This window comes from Sphaerodactylus townsendi, linkage group LG02, assembly GCF_021028975.2.
Source record: "Sphaerodactylus townsendi isolate TG3544 linkage group LG02, MPM_Stown_v2.3, whole genome shotgun sequence".
NCBI classification, from domain to species: Eukaryota; Metazoa; Chordata; class Lepidosauria; order Squamata; family Sphaerodactylidae; genus Sphaerodactylus; species Sphaerodactylus townsendi.
The window spans coordinates 125,220,153-125,232,236 of NC_059426.1; the positions used below are offsets into that span (position 1 = coordinate 125,220,153).

General features: G+C 39.9%; 1 protein-coding gene across 1 annotated transcript; it reads right to left on the reverse strand.

Annotated features, from left to right (window-relative positions):
• Positions 1–826: 826 nt before the first annotated feature.
• On the reverse strand, positions 827–11,539 carry LOC125426067 (inositol-trisphosphate 3-kinase A-like). Its single transcript, XM_048484176.1, has 4 exons — positions 11,303–11,539; positions 5,899–6,000; positions 4,116–4,187; positions 827–3,475 (listed from the first exon to the last, which is right to left on the reverse strand). Exons 1-4 carry the CDS (start codon positions 11,447–11,449, stop codon positions 3,272–3,274), a joined length of 525 nt encoding a protein of 174 aa, XP_048340133.1. The 5' UTR covers positions 11,450–11,539; the 3' UTR covers positions 827–3,271.
• Between the last annotated feature and the right edge of the window lie 545 nt (positions 11,540–12,084).

The window sequence follows — 12,084 nt, forward strand, 5'->3', positions numbered from 1 at the left end:
TGGGAACAGATCAGTATTTTCTTTAAGCAGGAACAGTGTGATGTTAGCTTTGCAGCATTTGGACAGATTCAAAAAGGTATTTGGGGAAGGTAGATTCAAACAAACAGTCCCATCTCTGCCTTTGCTCACCAAACCTCCCAAAAGCTAATTCTGGAGGTCATGGGATCCATGCAGACAAAGAATGGGGTCTCCTGCTGAGCTGCAGTGAAGAGGAAGGCCAGGAGAAATCGCCTCCCCTGCTTTTGTATTAATGGAAGCCCTGCTGACAGAAGAGGAAGATGAAATGATTTGACCCAGTTGCCCTTCCTCATTGCAGCTCCTTTCTCCCTTTTCTGGCTGGGTGGTTTTCCATCCACGGGCGTCCCCGTATTTTACTGGATTCAACCTAGTATCTGAAAATGAATGAAATGAAACCTTTTCATTGCTGCTTTCAGATGGGAATACTTTTAAATTATACATCTCATCATCATTTATGAAAATATTTGTTTTTTCCTACACCTCCAATAATTCACACAGTGACTACAAACAATCCTACACAGGCAGCTACTAAACATGAACTTAAAATAATGTTCTTGGAGCTTTACTGTCGTGCAATATCATTAAACCTCACTGACTAGGTAAGTCAATTTTTAGCACTCTTTTCAATCATGTTGGTGGGTATTTGTTAACACAGCAGAAACCATTAACATGATCCATGACTAATAGTTACAATTTTTATAAAAATATTGTAGAAAGGAGATGATTAGCTGATACCATTACACAAAGAAATGGAAAGTTCAAATGCCAAGACCACAAGTTCATTCAGTATTAAAGAGCAACACGGACATCTATTCTCAGTCAAATTTATTTGTTAATCACACATCTTCAAGTACTAACATTCCTAACCTATATTGCTAGAATGTCAGAATCAGTACCTGGATTGCACTGTAGTGTTCCAATCAACAGCCTCAGTAGACAAGACAAGCTTTTCTTTCTGGTTTATACTAACAGAAACAGAACTGCGGGCAAAATTAACTGAACCATTTGAAAAACATGATTTCCCCACTATTGAAATCTGGCCATGGAATTCAACAGAAGGATATTTAGTGGATATTCTTACAGCACATATAAAGGGTATTCTTATCTTTTCTGGGCTGAGAGTTTCCACAATTTTATATCCTAACGATACAAATTCTTTTACAGTTCTATATATTTCACTTTTCTTCTAAGGAAAATAATTTAAACACCGTATGAATCCTCACAACAACCCTGTGAGTTAGGGCAGGTCATACTTTACATTGGAATTGGTGGTAAAAGAAGAGCTAGCTAGAAGAATGCAGGTGAGAAGTTCTTTATCATCCACTCCAACTGCAGCTCCACAGTCCCTCCTGTTTGTCTTCATGAAGCCTGCCACATCTCCCTATCAAATAAATAGCGGCTCACAGCCTCTTTTATTGAGGGTTTTGTTTGACTCCCACCCTAATCCCAATATGAATCCCTAGAACAGCAGATCATAGGAAGCAAAACTTTTGCTTCAACAGATAGAAAGTACTTTGCAAGATCAACCCATATTGACTCTTGCTCAAAGTGACTTCGGGTCTCTTGTACTTCTCCGATGTTTGTATTACAGTATTCTTTGATCCCAAGATGCATTGTCTTCATACACAAAATAAAGCTAGCTTATAAAATTAATAGTTGCAGTAGAGATGGGACATTCATCTGATAGGCTTGTTAATGCTTCACTGTAAGAAAGTGCCTAGCATTTAAAATATTTCTAGTCCTAAATGCACCTTCTCTGCATGGACAGATCTGGAGTTTTTTTTAAACCCTTACAGAAATCTGTTGATACTTCCCAAGTGAAAGGGGCAGGTCTAGAAGCAAACAAACAGGTCACTACTGAGCAGCAACATCAGATTTGGATTTCCAAATAATAACATCTGATGAACAGGCCTCTAGTCCGCAGCAGCTTATGCTAGAATAAAAACTTGTTAGTCTTTAAGGTCTTTAAGATTCTAGGAGACTCCTGCTTTTTTTTGATCCCTGGATAGTAAACATTTTGATGTCATCTACATTAAGGTAGCACTTGTTTCATTTATTGTTAACGCATGGTCCCGCCAACATTCAGAAATTCAACTGGTCACTTTTGGACAATCCCTCAACACTGCTAATGTTGCCCTTTTGTCATTCTCAAAGCACTTTGGTGTTTTTTCCTTAGAATGTATTGAGTTTTAAACAACACATTTAAAATCCGAACACCTTTAAAAGTATTCTCAAGGGAAGATAAGAACAGTGTTACCAACAGAAAATCTGAAGTCAACCAGAAGCTCCCATTTTTAAAAACTATATTTCTCTGTTGTACAATAGACCCTGTGGCAGAATTAAAGCAGACTGATCTACTCTAGTGGAGGTGGACCTGGACACACCCAAGTTCTACAAGAAGTAAATCCATATTCTGTACAAAGAATAACATTGTGCAAATTCACAGGCAAGGCTATAGACTAAATTTGCTTGAAACAGATGGGGGGGTAGTGGGGGGGGTAGTTGACAGTATTTTTGGAAAGGACTGGGGTAGGACAACAAATGCAAAGAAAGAGGGGGAAAGACGTACACTAGCAAGGGAAGAGAGTTTTTTGAAAGCATAAAAAGGTATTGAGGAGACATGCACAAACTCTTTCACTAACTGCTAAAAGCTCCAAGAACCATTTGGTTTTGGAAGCCTCAGCACACTGTGTGAGCGCTTTCAAACCTTTTGGCTCCACCACGAAAACCAGAAGATTTAAAAGAAATTGAAAAGCTGGGAAGTATATAAATTCCAAACCAAGTTCCATTCTATGTGGCACACAAACCAACACATGGAATGTGAACAACCCTGTCTATTGTGTGAACACACAGCTGAGGATTAGGGTTGGAGCCTGCCTGTCATTTCTGTTGGTGACTGCTTTTTATAGAAGAACTTCATCCCATGGGATCCAAGCAATTTAGCTTTTACTCAGGACTGATATACTGATATCTGATATACTGTCAAATGCTCAGGATACATTCTGTTTGTTCCATAAAATTTGAAGCTAGCTTGACAGATTCACAACTGCCCCTGCATTGCTTCAGTTCTCACAGGCTGGCTTTGGGTTTCCACCATGTTTTACAAAAAGGCAAATATTTCTGGATGACCACAGAATCTGGCAAGAATTTCGTTGTTTTTTTTTAAAAAAAATCCCTCTATCCAAGGGATTGATTCTGGAAAAGTTAAAAATTGTGGAGCAATATACCACAGAGATAGTGGCCCAGTCTTTTCTCATCTCTCCAAAATACTTTCTAAGATATCAATCAAATTGTCCAGTCCCAGTAAGTAGCCATCCTCCCGGTTGCCTTCTTGCCAAGGGATCCTATGATCCAAGGTCTGCCCATCTGGAAGAAGAGTAGTCTTTCCAAAATCAATGAGCCACACATTGGCACACCCACTATCATCATGCACAAACAGCAGTGAACTTCCAATGACCTACAGAAGGAAGAGAAAAGGAGGGAGACTGTGAGTTTTCTGGAAGTTCTCAAAACCTGCTATCACGAACAAGTTAACCTCTGAGACTGAACCCTCCTTTTCAGGATAAATCAGTGCCCTGCCCAACAAAGTCTTCTCTGAATTAGATACATGTTGATAGAGATAAGGAAACTATTCAAATCCCAGAAAATGTGCAAGCTATCACTTAATGCAAGCATATCACTATGTGACTTGATAATATCCAGCTAAATGGGTGAACTAACTTCATTGAAAATCAATGCACTTGAGACTTATTTACACCACCTCCTCCAGCTCCTGCTGTTAATGTTGCCATTCACACTCTGATGAAGTGATAAACTGGCCCCAGAAGTCCGTGTTCTTGCTCGCACACAATGAGCAATTCTCCTGTAATGTGGCACAGGCAAGATCATCATTCCCATGATTATCATGATTACCACATTTAAACCAGGCCTTATTGTCTGCTGCTGGCACATTCGGAATCTGAATATGGGCCAATTCATTTAATTGTATAAATAAGAGGGAACCTGTCTCTGAGAAGAGAGAAGTGGGTGATCTTTGGATTGACTCAAGACATTCTACACAGCTGTCATTTTCTCCTGAACTGTAACCCTCAACTCACCTCATGACGTTTAAAAAAGTCAGAAGACTCAAGGATACTTCGAATTTCATACAGACGCTTCAAGTATTTTTTCTGTTGAAACAAAAGAGAAAGGAGGGCAGGATCACTTTAAAAATCTACTGCCATATTAAAAAGCAGAATACAATTCAAGAAAAAAAAGCCCAGCCAACTCTGATATAGTAGAAATTTAATCAGAAAATTGTCTCTCTTAGTAATCTGAATTATTTGAAAACAAAGCCACAAATCCCAAAACCTCAGACAGTGGGAATTTCATATCAGATTTTTGACAAATCATACTCCACCAATTAAACTGCAAAGCACACCTTGCAAAGATGTAATGCCGTTTTCTCAGAGCAAAGCAAAAACAACAAAGTAGGAAACGAAACTTCATTAAACCCATGACACAATCTCAACAAGCCCTATGCTTTTTCAGTGAGAAAAATAATGTAGTATTTTCCTGTAAACCCTTTTGCCTCTTTAGATTAAAGCCAGCAAAGCATCACACCATTACACTTTGATCAACTCCCAGCCATTGGACCAAAACTCAGCAAATGTAGCTGTTTGTTCTTGGTGCAAACAGCAGTTGTCATTTCAGAGATACATTCTGTGTCAACCTCTCCTGAAATGTCTAAATCACAGTACAAATTACATTGCTACATCAAAGTCCAAGAAGAAATACCAAGGATCTTCTTACATCCCCAGTTGCTAGTTCCTGAAGACCTTCTTCTTCCTCCAAACTAATAAAAACAACATGGTGGGTTTTCCTCCCTTTGGGATTTTTCAGAGGACCTCTGCTGCCACATAGGGGTCATATGTTAATAGTTCTCTCCCATGGTACTAGCTGTTACTGCTACATATTTTCAGTGATCAGCATCTACCTACCACTTACTGTGGGTCTTCTGATATACATCAGCGCTAACCAGGAAGATGACATACAAACATCAACCTGGCAGCTGAGAGTAAAGAATCTACAGTTGATTCATTAATTCACATGCTAATTTGGGAGGTAGACACATGAGAATTTGTGAACTCAGAGACATGAACAGGCCAAGGAACCGGTATTGACTCAGATCTCCCTGTCACATGCCTGTATCTTTCACAACACTATACAATGCACACAATACAATATAAATCAAACTTTGAAACAAAAATGTTTAATTCTTCCTTAAATTAAAAAATATAAAAATTCATTAAGAACAACTCATCTGTACAAAACATGTATCTTGAATCAGGTGTATTTCACGTATGAATCTTCCTGCTTCCACCCTCAGTCTCTAGCTTCTGAGAATTCACCAGGCATTACCCACACAGTCGCAAGCATATCTTTACAAATCTAATGAAATAAAATATCCTCCAATTCTCAGGATGAACAGCAAGTGCTGATTCTAAATGTGCACAGCACTCACATGGAATCCTGACACGCACAAAGCTTGGTCATAATCTTACTCAAGCGTTTCATCATGCTCTCGCTCACTCCAAATTACCAACTACTATCAACATGGGAAAAGGTGAATGAGCAACCTTTCCCGCTGGCACCTGGATAGCTCTGTGCCTCACCAGCCAAACACCTTCTTTCCAATTGTATTTTAATTGATATATAAGCCACTGGGAGGCTGTTCTATTTTTAACTGGCAAGTGGGATGAATGAATGAATACATTTGTAAGAATGTGGCATTTAACTGAAAAGTCACCACGCTGTTACATAGAAATGGTAACACCACATGGATCAAAATGCTATGAGAACTCATTGGCAAACGATTATGTTTCAAAAACCAGGGCTTACCAATGTAGCTTTATCTCCCTTAATGAAGTCCACAAAGACTTGCAGAACTTGCTCCCATGTCTTGGTTGTCTTGAAGTTGGTATTACAGGTTCCATCAGCTTTCTTCAAGTTGTGAAAGGAAGAGAGAACAGACAGGTAATTTTGGCACACTACCAGCTTTGTTTGGCTGCTTCCACAGAGAGCAACTAGCTGTTGAGAACTCACTGCCAACGTGAGTGCAATGAAACATCAACATCAGGGGAGGGGAGGAATCCTCTGTTCTTTCCTCCATTTCTACTTGCACTGGCCTTTACCCCTGTCTGCAGGAGAAGACTTGGTCTGACATTTTAAAAAAACAGTAGGAACAATACTGCTACAGCAATATAGATATTACAGCAAAAAAAATATTTTTATGTAAGGTTCTCCCTCATCTCCTCTATGGTACAGGTGTGGGGTTGGAAGGATCATTTGATTCTTAGTTTGGAATCAATTCAAAATTATTTTCTTAAGACACATCCTAGCCCTATTTAATAGGTCTTCTGCAGCCCTGACCTAATTAGCCCTATTTGATGGGTCTCTTCAAGCTGGGTCAAGTTAATACAGCCTTAATAACATTTTGGAATAAATACAGTAAAACTTCTACCAATGTCTTCATTAAACAAATCTTTGAGTTGATGCTGAGTAACAACACAACCAGCCTGTTTGTTATAACAACATCCCAGATGCTATTCTATTCTGGATGATTTATTGAGGGTTCAATCAGAAAGGTCTACTTTACATGACTGAGTTTGCAGAAGTGATGCTTTACTTGCCATATCTCAGTCTGATTTTCCCCTTAGTTCAAGTGAATCAAAAGAGAACACTTTAGATCTTTATCTTTAATGCATTTTTCAACACATAAGCTCAGAACAGCATTGTCCCCATTACCTTTTTAGACTATGCTTTACTAGCTGGTCCTTATTCTCAAGTACCATTGGCTCTATGTCTTTGCATTTGTAGAGAACCTTTTGTGGAAGATACAACTCATATTTTACATTGTTACCAGTATTCAAAACAAGATCCAATTTTTTAAATAAGTAGTAGTAGATTTTTGTCAGCCACGGGCCATCACAATGACAAAGACAGCATAAATCATTGAATCCCATGGCTATGCTAAGATAATATTGTAATAACATAGCAGTACAAAACAATAACATTTCAACAGTTTAGTTTTGAAATTTTTGTTCTACAACGAGTTTCCTTCTTAAAATAGTTGCTAGAAAAGTGACCTTAGGGTCAAAAGAAAGAAACTTGTTAGCATCAAATCCATTAATTTCAGACAGAATTTGGTTGAGGTATTAACCTCGAATGTTGTCACAGAGGGGGCAACATAAGATATAATGGGCTAAGTCCTCCGACTGGCCGAGGCCACTCTGGCAAAGATACTGGTCCCTTGGGAGCTTTCAGTATCTACCAAAGAGATATTCGGTAGAAATGACTGAAAACGAAGGCTGGTAAATGCCTTTCTTAAGGAGGGATTGGAGAGATCAGTGCCGATAGCAAACTTAACTAAATGGTCCTCAGATATAGTTACTATTCTTTTGTAATAGAGTAGAAGTCTCAGATGGATTCTTGTAGAAATGGCAAGGAGACCCACCTCCAACCGTAACAGTGCTGTAGGTATAGCTTGTGGAAGACCCAGGATCTTCCTCAGAATCTGTTCTGAATGGTTTCTGGTTGTTCAACTAAACTCAATTTCCATCCCCAGATTTCCAAACCATAAAGAAGATGGGGATGTACTTTGCTCTGAAATACCTTGAGGGCTGGCGTGACCAACTGGCTACCCTTTGAATAGTAAAATTTTAATAGGTTGCTGATTGTACATCATGCAGTAATGAGATCTGCCTTAAAGTGGGGCTGCTATGATAGAGTGCATTGGAAATTTATGCCCAGATATCCAAAGGAAAAACACTGCTCTATTTCCTGACCTTGAATGGCCCATTTGTCCTTGACTTTATTATTTCCAAAAATTACTACTTTAGTTTTACGACGATTGATTCTTAGCCCATTCATCTCACAGTAGACCACCAATTTCTGCAACATCCTTCTAGGACCCCACTTTGCTAAATGATAGAAGAGCCATATTATCAACATACAATAACACTGGTATTTTCCTACTGGCCAAAGGAGGAGGAAAATGTTCATGGGAGTCCATAAATTGGCTTTATTAACTGGCCATTATTCTAATGTACCATTGGCTCTATGTCTTTGTAACTGCAAAGAACTGGTTGTGGAAGATTTAACTCATATTTTACATTGTTACTGGTATTCAAAACCATGATCCAAATTCTTAAGGGACCAGAACTTTTAATCAGATTCTGATAAATTGGTCTTGAAACCAATTTCACCTATAATTTGTTGCTTTTTGCTTTGGCTGCTAAGAAAATTTGGGCCAAAGCCAACTCAACTAAGAGTAACTCTTCTGCTTTGCTAATGATTTATGATGTTTTATTGTTTATTTATTTTATCTTTATTGTTGCTTTCTTATTTTATATTGTAATGGCCTTTGGCTATATACAATAAATCTATTACTTATAAAAACTAGACAAAATTCAGCTCTCGCTTCTAGAGTGTAATCTAGTCAACCAGCGTACTCCCACACAAAACACATTAAATGCAGGGCAGGCCTATGCACAACACACTCCATTTCACAGATTCTCCTTTCTGCGCCAAAAGGTTCAGGATCAGACACAAAAGTAGATGTCTGACAGAACATGGGAAAGTTATACAACTTAATCGTGGGCAGAAAAAAAACAGGAGAACTCTAAAGCAATGTACTGACTGCATTATGCTTATGAGTACAAAAAACGAAGCCTCTCTCATCTGCTGCCAGATGGCATGCTAACTGTAGACAACATTCTACGAAATCAGTCTAAAATGCATGTGGGGAGACAATATGAAACCATATTTTTGGGAAAGCATGAAAGCAAGAGTCTCAATAAATGGTAGTATTTCAAGAAAAAACTCTTATTTGCAGTGGAACTCATCAAGGTTATCCTCTTTCACTGGAGGAGGAGGAGGAGGAGGAGGAGGAGGAGGAGGAGGAGGAGGAGGAGTTTGGATTTATAACAGACTTTTCTTAACTGTAGAATCACAGAATCATAGAGCTAGAGGAGACCACAAGGGCCACGAGGCAAATGTATCCAAGTCATCATGGATAAAAATATTAAATAGCTGTTAGGAAGTCTCAAAGTGGCTTACAAACTCCTTCCCTTCCTCTCCCCACAACAGATACCTTCTGGGGTAGGTGGGGCTGAGAGCATTCTCAGAGAACTATGACTAGCTCAAGGTCACCTAGCAGGCTTCATGTGCCGGAGCGGGGGAAACAAAACTGATTAACCAGATGGGAGTCCACCATTCATATGGCAGAGTGGGGAATAAAACCCGGTTCTCCAGATTAGAGTCCACTGCTCTTAACCACTGCATTATGCTGGCTCTTTGGTTTGGCTACTGAACTTCTGGTTATTGCTACCCAGGATAATGAAAAAAATATGGAACACATTATGGTCACTGAGTCTCTAAAACCTTTCTGTAATTCTAACCTTAACAAGACCACAAGACTCACTTATAAAAGTAGTCAGCCTGAAACACATACTTAAGAGTGATGTCAGGTTACAGAGCAATTATTACTTAAATCAGAACTGAATAGATTTTGTATGTCAATATCAGTCAAGAATAACACAATTAAAAATTACATTAGTGGAAATTAATTAAGGAAAGCTCAAAACCAATCACAGTGATTTTGAAAGAATATTTTTGTAAAATACTTTTTGCAATGGAATCTTACTAGTCTCTATACATTTCCCATACATTTATTTATAGAAATTTATCAAATGTGTATAGGAGATGTAATTGGAGACATACAGATTTGATACACATGTTTTAGACATGGCCGTAGCTGTTTTCATTAAAAAAAATGCATTAATATACTACCACATCCAAAGAACATTCTAAATAAAATAGTATTAGGATATTTAAAAGGACTGGTAGCTTCTTCAGACATTGTGGATTTTTGCAACTATGCTAACAGAAGTATTGCAGCACACTGGAATAAAACAGAATGCCCTACAAAATTGATTTATCATATTTAGAAGGAAGCCTTATTAATTAAATTAACAAATTATCTAATAATGCAGAGAATAACCTACAATATACAGAAAGTTAGGCAATTCTTATTATGTACTGGTGTGAGAATGTAAAACATTATTCAAGTGGCACCTTTACTATCCACCAAGATTATTTCAGCATAAGCTTTCAAGACTCAGCCTTCACTACTTCAGACAGACAATATAAAATTAAATATTATGCAGAAGTCCACCTGGTGAGCTGCCACCTGCTGCCCATGGGAAGGAGTGAGAGTCCTTCCCCACCCATCCCATTGGAAACACCTGCAAGGGGGGGGGGGTCTGGCAGCTACAACAGGAGTTCCACCAGCAACCGACAGGAGTTCCACCAGCAGCCCAAGGCAGCTGACTTGGGCAGCGGTCGAAGGGCACCACCCATTCAGGGACAGTTTGGGGAGGGTTGATGGAGCAGACTCTATGCTAGTTCACTGTATTTTAGTTTTTGTACTTGTGGGAACTGTGATTTGGGGGTTAGCTGATATAATTGGTTATTGCTTATATCATTGTGATGCATTATTATGCTGTTGATATTGTTGTATTATGATTTATTGTTGTTGCTGTTTATGCTATGCTTTATTGTTTGTTCACTATTGTTTGCCTCCCTGAGCCCTCCGTGGGAGGGCGGGATATAAATTAAATGTGAAATGAAATTAAATATGAAGAAGTCTTACAAAAGCTCAAACTGAAATAAATGCATCATTTTGCTTCTTATGAAATTGCTGTAAACATTCTTTCCCCCTCTTTTTTCTCATTTGTATGAAGCTAAGATATAATGTATGCACATAAAAAAAAGAAATATTACCAATGGCCACTGAGGATGTATCTCCACCCCTTCAGACAAAAGTGGTTGGCAGAGTTTATGAACATAATAGGCCTGAATCAGATTTTCTTTGTTTATGTGGACTCTTACCTATGCTGCTTAAAGTTCCTTCCTCTCTACCACTGTACTCAAGCAATAGCTACAAATGATGTGATAAAATTTTGTGAAGGTTCAGAAATCTATAAGTTTTACAATTTGTTATGAATTAATCAGAATGCTCTCTATACCACTGTTTGATAGAAATGTTCCCTTCCAGAGCATCTGTAGCCAACCAGAATTCCATTATGTCTCATTTTAAATATAATTCATTCGTTCTGTTAGTCTCACTATAGTTACTGCTTGTATTTATATATGCTTCATTTTGAGGAATTTAGTGCCACTACAGCGGCTTGCAAAACCCACAGTGGGATGTTCCATTAAACAACAGTAAAAGACGTCCCACCTTAATTCCCTCAATCCTGAAACCCAAGGTAGCACTGGAGCTGATGGTCTCTCTCCACTGCATGTACCGAGGTTTTGTCACAGCGTGCTGTGAGTTCTCCTCAACAGTGGGTGCCAGTGGGTCCACGTCAATCATTTTCTTATACATGTCCTTACGCAACTTCGGCTTCTCTCGAGCTTTAGTCAATTCCTCCTCCAGGTATGTCCTGTAAAAAAAAATAAAAATCCTGATACTGAACACTTCTGCAACTCTTTAAAGTATATAACAACTTTTTTGTGTCATGGCAGGGACATTTCAGTGCTTGTTACATGCAGGTAGATAAAGTGTTACCCTTCAAATATGTTTAGAAGTTATCGCATGACTTGTTCAGGATCACTTAAACCAGGGGTAGGGAACCTGCGGCTCTCCAGATGTTCAGGAACTACAATTCCCATCAGCCTCTGTCAGCATGGCCAATTGGCCATGCTGGTAGGGGCTGATGGGAATTGTAGTTCCTGAACATCTGGAGAGCCGCAGGTTCTGGGGGGGGGGGGGGGGGGGGGGGGGGGGGGGGAGGGGGTGTGGGGGGGGGGGGGGGGGGGGGGGGGGGGGGGTGGGGGGGGGGGGGGGGTGGGGGGGGGGGGGTTGGGGGGGGGGGGGGGGGTTGGGGGGGGGGGGGGGAGGGGGGGGGGGGGGGGGGGGGGGGGTTGGGGCGGGGGGGGGGCTCTTTGGGGGGGAGGGGGGTGGGGGGCCGGGGGGGGGGCCGGCCGGGGGGGGGGGGGGGGGGGGGGGGGGGGTGGGGG

Coding starts and splice junctions, on each gene's coding strand:
- LOC125426067 (XM_048484176.1), bottom strand. CDS start 11,449: ATGTATAAGAAAATGATTGACGTGGACCCACTGGCACCCACTGTTGAG. Junction 4,188..5,898: donor AGGGAGATAAAGCTACATTG/GTAAGCCCTGGT, acceptor TTGTTTCAACAG/AAAAAATACTTGAAGCGTCT. Junction 3,476..4,115: donor ACTTTTTTAAACGTCATGAG/GTGAGTTGAGGG, acceptor TTCCTTCTGTAG/GTCATTGGAAGTTCACTGCT.